Source organism: Pelophylax lessonae (genome assembly GCF_965119305.1).
Source record: "Pelophylax lessonae genome assembly, chromosome: 7".
Taxonomy (NCBI): domain Eukaryota; kingdom Metazoa; phylum Chordata; class Amphibia; order Anura; family Ranidae; genus Pelophylax; species Pelophylax lessonae.
The window spans coordinates 187,926,647-187,940,683 of NC_138774.1; the positions used below are offsets into that span (position 1 = coordinate 187,926,647).

At 46.8% G+C, this 14,037-nt stretch overlaps 1 protein-coding gene across 1 annotated transcript in view; it reads right to left on the reverse strand.

The window, feature by feature from the left end:
- The window catches only part of CCDC187 (coiled-coil domain containing 187), a gene marked incomplete at both ends in the record, with an annotated part of 149,915 nt that overhangs the window by 29,373 nt on the left and 106,505 nt on the right, over positions 1 to 14,037 (reverse strand). The window contains 3 exon segments of the mRNA XM_082264187.1: positions 6,730 to 6,857; positions 9,327 to 9,436; positions 11,013 to 11,182. Of these exon segments, the coding sequence (XP_082120313.1) occupies positions 6,730 to 6,857; positions 9,327 to 9,436; positions 11,013 to 11,182 (408 nt within the window).

The window sequence follows — 14,037 nt, forward strand, 5'->3', positions numbered from 1 at the left end:
AATTCTGACGGTACAGGGCCATCCTCGCTACCCACGTTGGTTGCCAGACTTGATCAGCAGGATCACCTGTTGGGTCGGTTCGCCGTGGCGTTGCAAACCCTGCTTGAACGCACGGCTCATTTCGCTCCCGTTGCCGATGGGTCGGTTGTCGCTCCTGGGCCCGCTCCTACTGCCGCTCCGGTTGTTGCGCCAGAGTCTACCCCGACACCTGTTGTTGCGCCTGCGGTGTTTCGGGGTACGACCGGTTCTGCCCCCCTTCCACAGCGCTTTGGGGGAGAGCCAACTCAGTGCCGAGGTTTCCTTAACCAGGTGGGCATTTATTTCGAGTTGCTGCCACATGCCTTTCCTACTGAGAGATCAAAGGTGGGCTTCTTAATTTCGCTGCTCTCGGACAAGGCCTTGGCCTGGGCCAGCCCTTTATGGGAGAACAACAATCCGGTGGTTGCCGAGTTTTCCGGTTTTGTTGCTTCTCTTCGGAGGGTATTCGATGTGCCGGCTCGTGCTGCCTCTGCTGCGAAGCTCCTTATGTCCATCAGACAGGGTTCACGATCCGTAGCTGAATACGCCATTGAGTTTCGTACCCTGGCAGCAGAGGTGGGCTGGAATAATGAGGCTCTGGTCGCTGCTTTCTCTCATGGTCTCTCGGATGCCTTGAAGGATGAGGTTGCAGCTAAGGACCTACCAGTGGAGCTCGAGTCTCTTATTTCTTTCCTGATTTTGATTGACACCAGACTCAGGGAGAGACCTTCCTTTAAGGAGAGTCTGCGGAGGCCTCCTAACAGATTGGCGCCTACCTTTGCTGTCCCACCCGTGCCTCCCTCTCCTCCCACGCCTCCTGGGGATGACTCGGCTGGGGGTGAACCCATGCAGCTGGGCTTTGCTCGCCTGTCCGAGGGGGAGAGGGTACTCCGGAGACGCGAGGGTCGATGCATGTACTGTGGTCTCGGTGGGCATTTTCGGTTGGCATGTCCGAACCGTCCGGGAAACGCTCGCACCTGAGATCCTGTCGGGGGCAGATCTTGGGTGGAGTCTCCTCGTCCCCGGTTTCCCGTGTTGACAAACCACTGATCACTGTTGTCCTCTCCTGGGTCGGGGGCTCAGTGACGACCCAGGCGTTGGTGGACTCTGGTGCTGGTGGTTTGTTCATTGATAGTGTGTTCGCTGCCACCAATTCCATTCCTCTGCAGGCCCGAGGTTCTCCACTGGCTCTTGAGGCGATAGACGGCAGACCCCTTCTGCCGCCACACGTGACTCATGAGACCCTTCCAGTGGGGATAGCCATTGGTGCCGTTCACAGAGAGTCGGTCTGCTTCCAGGTTATTTCGTCTCCACACTACTCGGTGGTCTTGGGGTACCCCTGGCTCCAGAAGCATAATCCGACTTTCGATTGGAGATCGGCCGAGATCCTCTCGTGGTCACCGCAGTGTGGGGCTAGTTGCATCCATGGGCCTGTCAAGTTGCTGTGTACTTCCTCGGACTCTCTGTTGCCTCCTGAATACGAGGAGTACCGGGATGTATTCGATAAGGTGCGCGCGGTTGCCCTACCTCCGCACCGCCCATACGATTGTGCCATCGAGTTACAACCTGGTGCCGTTCCTCCTCGTGGCAAGGTCTATCCACTGTCGGTAGCGGAGAATGAGGCCATGGAGGAGTACGTGAAGGAGGCGCTTTCACGCGGACACATTCGCAAATCCTCGTCCCCGGCAGGGGCTGGATTTTTCTTTGTGAAAAAGAAGGGCGGTGAGTTGAGGCCTTGCATCGATTACAGGGGTCTCAATCGCATCACGATCAAGAACGCTTACCCGATACCCTTGATTTCCGAGCTGTTCGATCGCCTTAAAGGGGCCACGGTCTTTACCAAACTCGACCTGAGGGCGGCATATAACCTCGTAAGGATCAAGGCGGGCGATGAGTGGAAGACCGCGTTTAACACCAGGACCGGTCATTATGAATCCTTGGTTATGCCCTTTGGGTTGTGCAATGCGCCCGCAGTCTTTCAGGAATTCATCAACGATGTTTTCCGTGACCTGTTGCAGCAGTGTGTGGTGGTCTATTTGGATGACATCTTGGTATATTCTGAATCCATGGAGACCCACATTCTGGATGTCAGACGAGTGTTGCAACGGTTACGAGAGAACAAGCTGTTCGGTAAGCTTGAGAAATGCGAATTTCACTGATCCCAGGTAACCTTCTTAGGTTACATAATTTCCGCTGAGGGGTTCTCCATGGATCCTGAGAAGGTTTCGGCTGTCTTACAGTGGCCCCAGCCCAGTGGTCTTCGCTCCCTGCAGCGCTTTTTGGGCTTCGCCAATTATTATCGGAAGTTCATCAGGGACTTTTCCATGCTAGCCAAGCCTCTCACGGATCTGACCAGGAAGGGCAGTAATTCCCAGGTCTGGCCGCTCAAGGCCATCCGAGCTTTTGAGGCTCTAAAGTCCGCCTTTGTGTCGGCTCCGATTCTGTCGCATCCCAACCCTGGGTTGCCCTTTGTCCTCGAGGTGGACGCGTCTGAGACGGGAGTAGGCGCCCTTCTGTCTCAGCGTAGAACACCAGAGGGTCCTCTGCTTCCTTGTGGGTTTTACTCCCGGAAACTGTCTTCCGCGGAGTGCAACTATCAGATTGGTGACAGGGAGTTATTGGCCATCGTGCAGGCCCTTAAAGAATGGAGGCACTTGCTCGAGGGTTCGGTGGTTCCGGTCCTCATCCTGACGGACCACAAGAATCTGACCTACCTTTCTGAGGCCAAGAGATTGACACCACGTCAGGCCAGATGGACTCTGTTCTTGTCACGTTTTAATTACGTGGTCTCCTACCTACCCGGTTACAAGAACATCAGGGCGGATGCCTTATCACGGCAGTACTCCGACCTGTCCAGGGAGGAGTCGATTCCGACTTCGGTCATACCTCCGAATCAGATCCTGGCCGCCATTCGCACCAGCCTGACCTCTCCCCTGGGTGAGCAGATTTTGGCGGCTCAATCTGGTGCTCCCTCTGGGAGACCCGACGGCAGATGTTTTGTGCCTGAGGAGTTGCGCACTCGGTTGTTGCGAACCTACCATAACTCCAAGACCGCGGGGCATCCTGGAAAGAATCAGCTGTCCTGGGCTGTTTCACGTCTGTTCTGGTGGCCTTCCCTACGTTCCGACATCGCCGCATATGTAGCGGCATGCTCCGTTTGTGCCCAGAGTAAGTCCCCTCGGCACCTTCCGTTGGGCCTTCTGCAACCCATAGCCACCGGGGAGCGCCCATGGTCACACCTGGGGATGGATTTCATTGTGGACCTCCCTGCATCCCGAGGCCATACGGTCATTCTCATGATTGTGGATCGGTTTTCCAAAATGTGCCACTGTGTTCCTCTCAAGAAGTTACCCTCTGCACAGGAGTTGGCCACGATTTTTGCCAGGGAGGTCTTCCAGTTGCACGGTTTGCCCAAGGAGATTGTGTCGGATCGGGGGAGTCAGTTTGTGTCCAGGTTCTGGCGCGCCTTTTGCTCCCAGTTGGGGATTCATCTCTCCTTCTCCTCGGCCTACCACCCTCAGTCCAATGGGGCCGCAGAACGATCCAATCAGGCCTTGGAGCAATTCCTTCGTTGCTATGTCTCCGATCACCAAGACAATTGGGTTGACCTCCTGCCTTGGGCTGAGTTTGCCAGGAACACGGCGGTGAACTCTTCCTCTGGGACGTCTCCCTTCATGGCCAATTATGGGTTCCAACCTGCCGTGTTACCGGAGGTATTCTCTCCCCAGGATATTCCGGCTGTGGAGGATCACCTTTCCGTCCTACGTGCTTCTTGGGTACAGATCCAGAAGTCCCTTGAGGTCTCTGCGCAGCGCCAGAGACTCCAGTCTGATCGCAGACGAGCGCCTGCTCCTTCCTACCAGGCCGGAGACCGTGTATGGTTGTCCACCCGCAACCTCAACCTTCGAGTGCCCACTCCCAAGCTGGCGCCTCGCTTTGTTGGTCCCTTCCGAGTGCTTCGCAGGGTAAACCCGGTAGCCTATGCCCTTGCGCTTCCTCCTGGCATGCGGATCTCCAACGTGTTTCATGTCTCCCTGTTGAAGCCACTGGTGTGTAATCGTTTCACTTCCTCGGTTCCTCGGCCTCGTCCGGTCCAAGTGGGCAATCGTGAGGAGTATGAGGTGAGCAATATCCTGGACTCACGCCTGGTCCGCGGTCGGGTGCAGTTTTTGGTTCATTGGCATGGTTATGGTCCAGAGGAGCGTTCCTGGGTTCCCTCCGCAGATGTCCATGCCCCTGCCTTGCTCCGAGCCTTCCACGCACGCTTCCCTCAGAAACCGTTCTTTACTCCGCGGAGAAGGGGCCCTTGAGGGGGAGGTACTGTCATGGTCTTACCTTCTTGCTGTTCTCCTTCGTTTGACATGTGCTGGCGGCCATCTTGGTTTCTGGGTTTCTTGTAGCCTCCCACCTTGCGGCTCCTCCTTCCCACTGGGAGGAGCTGGATGCCTAGCTCATATATATAGGAGGTCTGTGGCTTCAGTTCCTTGCTTGGTCCTCCTGTGTTCACACGCTTCTAAGACTGCTGCTGCTTCTGGTTCCTGATCCTGGCTTCGTCTGACTACCCTGCTGGTTCCTGATCCTGGCTTCGTCTGACTACCCTGCTGGTTCCTGATCCTGGCTTCGTCTGACTACCCTGCTGGTTCCTGATCCTGGCTTCGTCTGACTACCCTCCTGGTTCCTGACCTCTGGCTTCGCAAGGACTCTGCCTCGGTTTCGCCATCCGTTTGGACTTTTGCTTTACAGCTTGATTTTCAATAAAGCCTTCTTATTTTCACTTATCTGTTGTTGTACGTCTGGTTCATGGTTCCGTGACAACTAATCGGAGAAGCCGTGTGCAACTGTCTATTTCATGCCTGCTATTAACTACTTGGTGGTAAGTAGATAACCAAAGGGGGAAACCCCGCACACAGCACAGATCAAGCACTCAAGCACTTTATGATTATTGTGGAAGGATTCACCATTCCGGAAGGATGGATTAATGGACATTTAATTTGAAGCACTATTTATGATTACATTTGCATTTGATGAAGTTTATGATTTTTTATGAATTTTATGAATTTTTAATGTTTATGCATTAGTATTATTAATCACTTGTATTTAAAGATCATTACAATTAATTTTAAGCAGCGCTGCAATCACATTTCCCATTTCCTGCATTGCCTTTCTAATATTGCTCGTTGGGAAGCTACACAATTGGTCCCTAATGGGACGGAGGCATACACCTTGGCCTTTTTGTTAATGATTTTTATTCTTCTATTTTGTATTGTTATTATTCATTTGAGAGTTTAATGTTTCTATTTGATATTAAGAGGTCCTATAATTGACAGCCTTTTGAGGAAAAGCCATTTTTGGACATTTTTGTAACGTTTTGATAACACTTATTTGCACTATTGTTCTCATAATGTTCCTTGTATGACGATATCTTGTTACTTCAATAAAATTATTGAAAAAATAAAGATAGAATCATTAAAAAAAGTAAATAAACAGTATGAACACTTATTTTTAATATTTTACATACCTATACCTGCAAAAGGGGCCAGTCTGAAGTTATCTAGCAGAACCTAAAGTTCCACTTTAAAATATGAAATCTTTGCACGAGCTGCTGTGTTGACCGAAATGCAACAAATTTTCAGCATTTAGCAATTTTTCAAAAAAATTTTAGCATGAAATTATTGACACAATAATGCACTTAAAATAGTTAATGGCGTGATATTAGGAGAGATATAGTTCAGTTTAGGGTTATATTTACATGTAGTTTAAGGGCCCATTCACATGCTCTGATGTGCATTCATGCGGCAAAAAATGTACCTGACTTACATTTTTTCCAGTGCACCGCAAGGATAAGCATGTGTTCTTTATTGCAAAATTTGTGGTGCACTAAGGGGCAAGTGTGTTCGTTTTGGCCATGTAAGAGCACTTGAGTGGCTTTGAGAATGATTCACAATGTGCATATGCTTTATGGAATTGCAATAAAACATGTGTGAATGTGAGCTACAACACATGCACACATGTATCTGGCCTAAGTGTTAGGTTCATTTATTTAGGACGTGATCATGTTTATTGGAGGGGATTTTTTTTACTAGTGGTTAAAAACAATTCAACTCAATATACACTTTACCAAAATACCAATATACACTAGACCAAACACTTAATTTACTCTCTTTTACATACAGGATTTAGGCTGTGACTATCACAAAAGGGCCCAACAATTCTCCATAATATCACATGATATTATGGAGACTAAAATAGGAAGTGTGAAGATAATCTATTATTGCTGGATGAGTAAAGCTCTAAGATAAGTTAGAGCAGAGCTGGAGTCCTCAGGATGTGTAGGAAGGCAGCAGGTGAATAAACCCACCAGACTCTATCTAAAATTGATATATTGCTATTGGCCGGACTTTCCCTTAAAAAATACCTATCCTGAAACACACAAGAGGCTCAGAGAACCTCCTGTATCCCACATACATTTCTGTAAAAATATGTAATAATACCCCAACCAGTTTGTTTGGTCAACTACAAGCTACAACAGTTTATTAAGGTCTCTGGTTACTATCACCTTTTACGCTTAGGGGAGTGTCTAAAACATTTTCACATGTAAACCTGAACTATATGCATATTTGCAAGAGCCACCATGATTTATTATTATGTATGTGAATGCATAATGGCTATACATAATAAATGCAAAGCAGGGGTTGGCATTTTCCACGTTACCTGTGAGTGATTGCCAAGATCCTCCCTCGACATCAGAAACTCCTGACACAGATTAGTAAGAGGGCTCTGGAGTGATCCCGTCACTGGCTTGCTCTTTGCTGATAAAGGATTGCTCTCATCTCCTCTATCTGTAATGCATAATGTACATTATTACCACCTCGCTCAGCTCCACGGAGTCATGCAGGTTAATATTTTTATCCATGCGATAGTGCTGGTGATAAATCCTCTGATAAAAACATTAATCATTATAACTGTATTCTGAACTCTGATTTATGTGGTGTAATAGTCAGACTTCCACATCTATTTCAGCATCTTCTCTTTCTGACGCTGATTGGTTTAGGGTCTGAATTCCTATCCAATCAAAAAGTGAGGAGCTGAGATCCAGAATGGTGCAGGAAAAATGTTTAAATAAATAACAAGAAAGATTGTTCTTGTTAAACAACTTTTATAAGAAGGGATTTTTACAATGACAAATAATAATAATGTCCTGCACTTTTAAGCAAACTTTACTATCATTATGTATACTTACAGTGCGTACATTAATTAGCTCTAAATAAAATCTTTCTGAAGTACCCTTGAGTTGAACTTTAAAGGACAAATTTACTTTTTTTGTCCTTTAATTGTTACCCCACTCTCTTTCATGTGGCAGCCATCTCCCAAAATCCCCTCACTCTGCTCCCATGATCTTAATTGCATTGCCCTACCCAGGCCTGCACAGCTTTTACAGAGAGAATTCCAGCTCCTTCTGCACATGGGTGCAGCTTAGGAAGATGAAGGGATGGGGAAAGGTTGGTGGGGAGGGGGCTCTTACTAAAAGTGAAGTTGTCCTTGCATGCATCTTGCATTTAATTGGTCAATAAATTTGGTTTACCCGCTAAATGGTTGTTACATTTTTTCATTTTAGCATTCATCTTTTACACTTTTCGGTCTTGCTAGATAAATCCTTGTGTTTGTCAGTATATTTTTTTCTGAAAGACCCTAAGCCTGCAGAAATACAGTCGGGTATGTTCTGTACCACCCTCTCTACCAGCTCACAACAGCTTTAACCGAAGCATGAGAGGGAGGCTGCACAGATTGTGACAAGAGGCAGATCAACTATCCCACCCAAAAGGTATAGTGAAGGGATTTTAGAATCAGACTGCAATGCATCATATAAAAGTCATATGAAAAGTGCAAACAAAAAAAAACCAATAAAAACAAGGCGCACACACATGGAATCGTGCATTTAAGCAGGCACATCATGACTGTTGTGAAGGATATGTCTTTCTGATCTCTTTTTTTGTTCCCAGGCAGGGCATAGTTTTAACACTGTTCCTCACCAATGGAATCATAAAACTCTTGCTCTACTTGTTAAAATAGAGTACTTTCACCTAATGGTACTTTATTTGTACAACCCCAATTCCATAAAAGTTATCCTAAACCAGGGGCGGACTGACAACCCATGGGGACCCCGGGCAATAGATCATGGGGCCCCCCTGTGTCCCTGTTCACATTCAAGCCACACCCACACAAAACACCACCTACTTATTGCACTGCCCACATACATTTGTCCCTACCCCCTTTAGCTGCAGTGGCAGCAGCTGAGGATGTACACATGCTGCGGCAGGAATTAAACCCCCTGTTGCGTTCGGTGGGTGATCGCGACCCATTCGAGTGAATGGGGCTCACTCTGCAAATACCCTGCAACCATGTGCAATGCACACAGTTGCAACATGCTAGTGTGTACAACGCCTCCTCATTGCCTGCTTTAACCCTTTTTTTCACTGTACTGCACAAGGTTGCACAGCCTTTGCAGAGCAGCACTATTCACTTGAATGGGTTATGCATGGCAGGCGCTACACCTGCCAAGCATGACAGGGTATATAATTCCTGCTGCAGCTGAAACATGTGTACACCCCTGGCCACTGCAGTTAAAGGGGGGTGTGGATGGGGTGAGTAAAAACAGGGCTCAATTATGAGTTTTTACTGTGAACAAAACAAGCCCTTGCTGTCATGAGCCCCCTATCACAGTTGGTGTTTAGGGGGCCCCTGGGATGAGGACAGAGAGGGACCCTTGGGATAAGGACAGAGAAGGGCCCCTGGCATGAGGACAGAGAGGGGCCCCTGGGATCAGCAGATGCCAAAAGAAGCCCACTGTCAGCTTTATCTGCTAGATAAAGGGGTTATTGCTTCAGCCAGCAACTGACCACCAATACTTCTGACCAAAGTGTTTTTTCCCCACTAAATGTTGGTTGCTAAGTAGCCATGCCCCTTTAAGGCCCTCCCACTGGTTGCACAACCTGGCCACACCCACCATTTAGTATGGAGTGCTGTGCATGTTTTTTCTTTTTTTTCTTTTACTGATAATATTAAAAAAAAAAAACAAATGTGCATGTGTAGGTGGCTGGTAGGTGGCATGGTTCTCCTTTGTTTCAGCCTCATGGGGGGCCCCAATTTATGATCTTGCACACAGGCCCACTGCATTCAGAATATGCCCCTTCTTCAAACGGATAGATTTTTGTAAATCAAAACAACTTAAATTGCTGCTGCAATTTTCTTCATATTTACATTTAGAAGGGATTAGTGACCTCTTGACTTTATAACAGTCCATTCATTACCTTTGTTTTGTTCTTGTGTAGACCAGTTCTGGTTGTCTTTTGGAAGTACAGGAATGGTATGGTGGATCTCTGGACCATCTGTTGTTGGTTTGCTTTTAGCATTTTGTATCCTATGGAAAGCAAATATTACATTTCATCTGAAATAAAAAACAGCTTTTCCTGATTTATGAAATAAAAAGCAAGTGATTAGAACTTTCTGCAGGCTGCACCAAAGAAACCTTTACAGTCTCTAAATTTAATTGTGTTTTATTGTCCTGGCTTTGGGAAATTTGGTATAATTGCAAATTAGCAGCTTTTTGACTTCTGAGAATTTTAGCTTCTTTCATGCCAACTACATGTTTCAGGATTCTTGTTCTGGTGTCAAAGATATGTCACTGCGACACACGGTGAGGTGAAATCTTTCCAGTGGAGTTACTGATGGCAATAAAACCCCAATACAGGTTGTAACCAATCCCTACTCAATTCAGCACCAAAAACAAAATTGTGGGTGTAGTTAAGCTTTAAAGAAAAGGTTTCCTGGATTCCATGCTGTTCTTTTGGCCATGTAAATTTAGCCCAATAGTCATCAAATTAGTGCTATAAAAATATATATTACATATTTTTAAATTCTTCCTCTTTTGGGGCAGTGCTATGTTTTTAAATATAAAATACAACAGAATTTGGATTTTGTTTACTTTCACACAAAAATGAAAAAGAATGAGACACCCTCTCAAGGCCCAATTAAAAAAATAGGATTTTTGTACTTTTCTCTGAATCCATTAAAGGACACAGGATTCTTGAACAACTGGGTTATAAATCCTATATAATAATAATGCAGATGTAAAAGTAAATTGTGAGTAAGGTGAACTGCAATAGCCAAGCACACTGGGAGGGTGGGACCTCAAATGAAGCGCCCTCAATAGACTCCAAGAAAAGGTTTTACAGTGAGGGACACAGGATTCTTTAACAGCTGGGATGTCCAAAAGCACTCCAACTGAGGGTGGGGGCAACAAATCAATGCAGGCCCAACAACAAAATGAGGGGCCCCATGCCTGTAAAACATCTACTTGGTAAAATTTAGAGATTGTATGAACAGAAGACTAGGTTGCAGAACTAAAAACCTGGAAAACCGAGGCCTGATGCTGAAATGGGCAAGAAGTATTTAGCGCTGGTTGAGTGAGCTTTTTACGGGAATGGGGAGAGCCCTATCCTTTAGACCAGGGATATGCAAACTTTGGCCCTCCAGATGTTGCAGAACTACAAGTCCCATGAGGCATAGCAAGATTCTGCCAGCCACAAGCATGACACCCAGAGGCAGAGGCATGATGAGACTTGTAGTTTTGCAACAGCTGGAGGGCCACAGTTTCCATATCCCTGATTTAGATCATAACCTGAAAACAATGGTGGACCCATCCAGGACACTAGCAGAAAACTGGAGCATGCTGGCCATGAAAGAAGTTATACACAGGGTTGGCTTCAGCTTTTTTCAGCCTCTTTTTTACGGTGTTCTCATCCTCCTGTAGGCAGCAGTTTATCCTAGTTGTTCAAGAATCTACTTTGTGCCCATCACAGCAGACAATACTGCAATAATTGTAAGCAGTCATTTTTGAGAAGACTAAGAATATTTGCTGAGTAAAAAACAAATATGCCCCATTTGCTGCATTTAGAACCTCTTCTGCTATGCTTCTAGAAAATACGCTTACATACTGCTTTGTGTCTTCTGCTTGTGTATCTTCCATTATATCATCATCAACAGACAGATCAGAAATGGCAGACTCAGTGTCTTGATGCAGATGCTCTCGGGACAGGGTCGAATTGCGCAGTGTGCTATCCACTGCTTGATTACTTGAGATCCAAAGATTTCTCTGTTCTGAAACCTAAAAGGGGTAAATAATTTAAGCTTTTTAATTTGATAATTACTGGTTCATGGCTTACATTTTAACCAAATGTGCAATAAAACTGATGTGATTAAAATATAGTAATGTTGCATCATCAGCAACTAAAAAAATGGATTTTTGTAAAATCTTACCGTAAAATCCTTTTCTCTTAGCTCATTGACAGACATAGTCCTCGGTGATACAGCACCTTCGGGTTATGTTGCCTCCACAGGAGCAGGACTAGACAGGAAATAAAAATGCTCTGGCCACACCCCAGGGGCAGTCCCCGAGGGTATATCCTCTCTCTCTCTGCCACAGCAAATCAGTTATGTCACAAAAGCAGTGCTTAGAGAATTTAACCCAACCCAACTCAAAAACAGAGGGGCGGGGACTACGTCTGTCAATGAGCTAAGAGAAAAGGATTTTACGGTAAGATTTTACAAAAATCCATTTTTCTCTATCGCTCATTGACAGACATAGTCCTCGGTGATACAGCACCTTCGGGACGTCCCAGAGCAGTATCACAAATGAGGGGTGGGAAAATGGAAATCAAATCCCAATCTAGAAGGCCCAACCGGTGCCAACTAGAAGTTTACAATGCTCATCCTTAATGATGAGACTCAACAAAAATAAATTTTTCAAACAGAAAAAACCCTCGAGGTAGACCACCGGTCTCCTCAAATTGCGGCCTGCAAAACCTTGCGGCCAAATGAGGCATCCGCCGATGCCATCACATCAATTTTATAGAATTTTGTAAAGGTAGGTACCGACGACCAGGTGGCCGCCTTACATACCTGGACCACTGACGCCTGATGGCGAAAGGCCCAGGAAGTACTGAGCGCTCGAGTGGAGTGCGCCCTAAAAGGGAACGGAGGACTCTGATCCTTAATAGAATAAGCCTGTACCACCGTTTGTCTAATCCATTTGGCAATGGTCGCGGCAGATGCAGGCAACCCCTTTCTGGGCCCATCCGTGATCACAAAAAGTGAATCCGTCTTACGGAATGATTCCGTAGCTTTCAGGTATACCCTGATTGCCCGAACCACATCCAAGGAATGCAACGCATGTTCCCGATGATGATTGGGCTGAGGACACAAGGAAGGTAGTACAATATCTTCATTCAGATGAAAATCTGAAACCACCTTAGGAAGAAAGGATGGCTTAGGATGAAGTACTACCTTATCCCTATGAATCACTAGGTATGGGGACTGGCATGATAATGCAGCCAGTTCTGACACCCTGCGAGGAGAAGTGATAGCCACCAAGAAGGCCACCTTCTGGGATAAAGTAAGCAAGGGAATCTCCCTGATGTTTTCAAAGGGAGGTTTCTGTAGAACCGACAAAACCAAATTAAGATCCCAGGGCGGTAAGGGCGCGCGGACTGGTGGAGCCAGGTGCCGCACCCCCTGGATGAAATTCCGCACCAAGGACTTGGTAGCTAAAGGTTTCTGAAAGAAGATTGCTAATGCTGAAACTTGACCCTTGATGGTGCTCAAGGCTAGTTTCTGCTCAACCCCTTTTTGCAAAAAAGCCAATATTCGAGTCACCGAATAGGTACGTGGAGGAAATCCTAAAGATTCGCACCACGCAATATAAGTCTTCCATGTGTGATAATAGACCTTGCTGGAAGTCGCTTTCCTTGCTTTAATAAGGGTAGGAATGACTGAAGCTGACAACCCTCTGTCCTTCAGTACTTGGGTCTCAATGGCCAGGCCATTAAAGCCAGCGACTGTAAAGCACAATGGTAAATTGGTCCTTGAGACCACAGACATTCCCTGAGACGAAGTTCCCACGGAACGTCTGCGACTAGCATGTCCAAGTCGGCCAGGCCGGCTTGACGAGGCCAGCCTAGAATTTCTAGGACCACTGGCGCTGACTGGATCTAAACCAGGCGTCCCTAGAGCTATCTGGCCCCGACCATCCGAGAAAGTCTGGTCGTTTCCTGTTCCCACACATTTATCAGATACCTGATTCCTATCAGGAAGGGTGATCTTTTCTGGTTGAACCTCAGGGACCGAAGTCACCCGGCTAGAGGCTTCTTGGTCTGCCTGGTCAACCAGATCCGATTCCTGTGGAGAATAGAGACTAATCTTAGGAAAAGGTAAAGGAAAAGATCTATTCAGGGAACGGTGACTACCGCTCCCTGTAGTACTTAAATGTTGGAAGGGAAGAATCGCACCGGTAGTGGAAATCGATGCTCGATCTAATATCCTGAATACCGGTGAAAACGTCCCCCACCCTCAACCCGGGTGGGGGCGCACCTTCAGGCTGTGTAATCCTTTGCTTCGGGTTTGGCTGAGTCGGTCCTCTGTTTGTCCGACCAGCCTTTCTTGAACCCTCCTGGAGGAGTCTTGCCTTTCCCGCTTGTTCCAGCCAGGCGTACGTACCCTTTATGGGCGGTAAAGAAAGGTCCTCGCTTATTGCGAGGTCCCTTAGCTTTAGCAGCCTGTGGCAAAAAAGTGCTCTTGCCCCCAGTGGCATCCTTAATAATTTCATCTAGGGTGGCCCCAAATAGACGATTCCCCTGAAAGGGGAGATTCGTCAAGGTCTTTTTGGAACCTAGGTCAGCTGACCAGCATTTTAACCACAGCACACGTCTGAGGATTACCGCTGACATAGATGCATGCCCTAATAGGGGAGTAGTGTCCTATCAGAGAGAAGATAGTGCGGGACTCTGCTTCCATCTTCCGATCCACCGGATCCTTAAAGGACGAAGTGTCCTCCACTGGGATAACCGTGGCTTTATTCAGCCTGGAAATAGGTGGATCCACTACTGGTGGTACCGTCCATTTCTTAATGAAAGATTCCTCAAATGGATAGCGTCTAGCAATACGCTTGGAAATCGTAAAGGTACG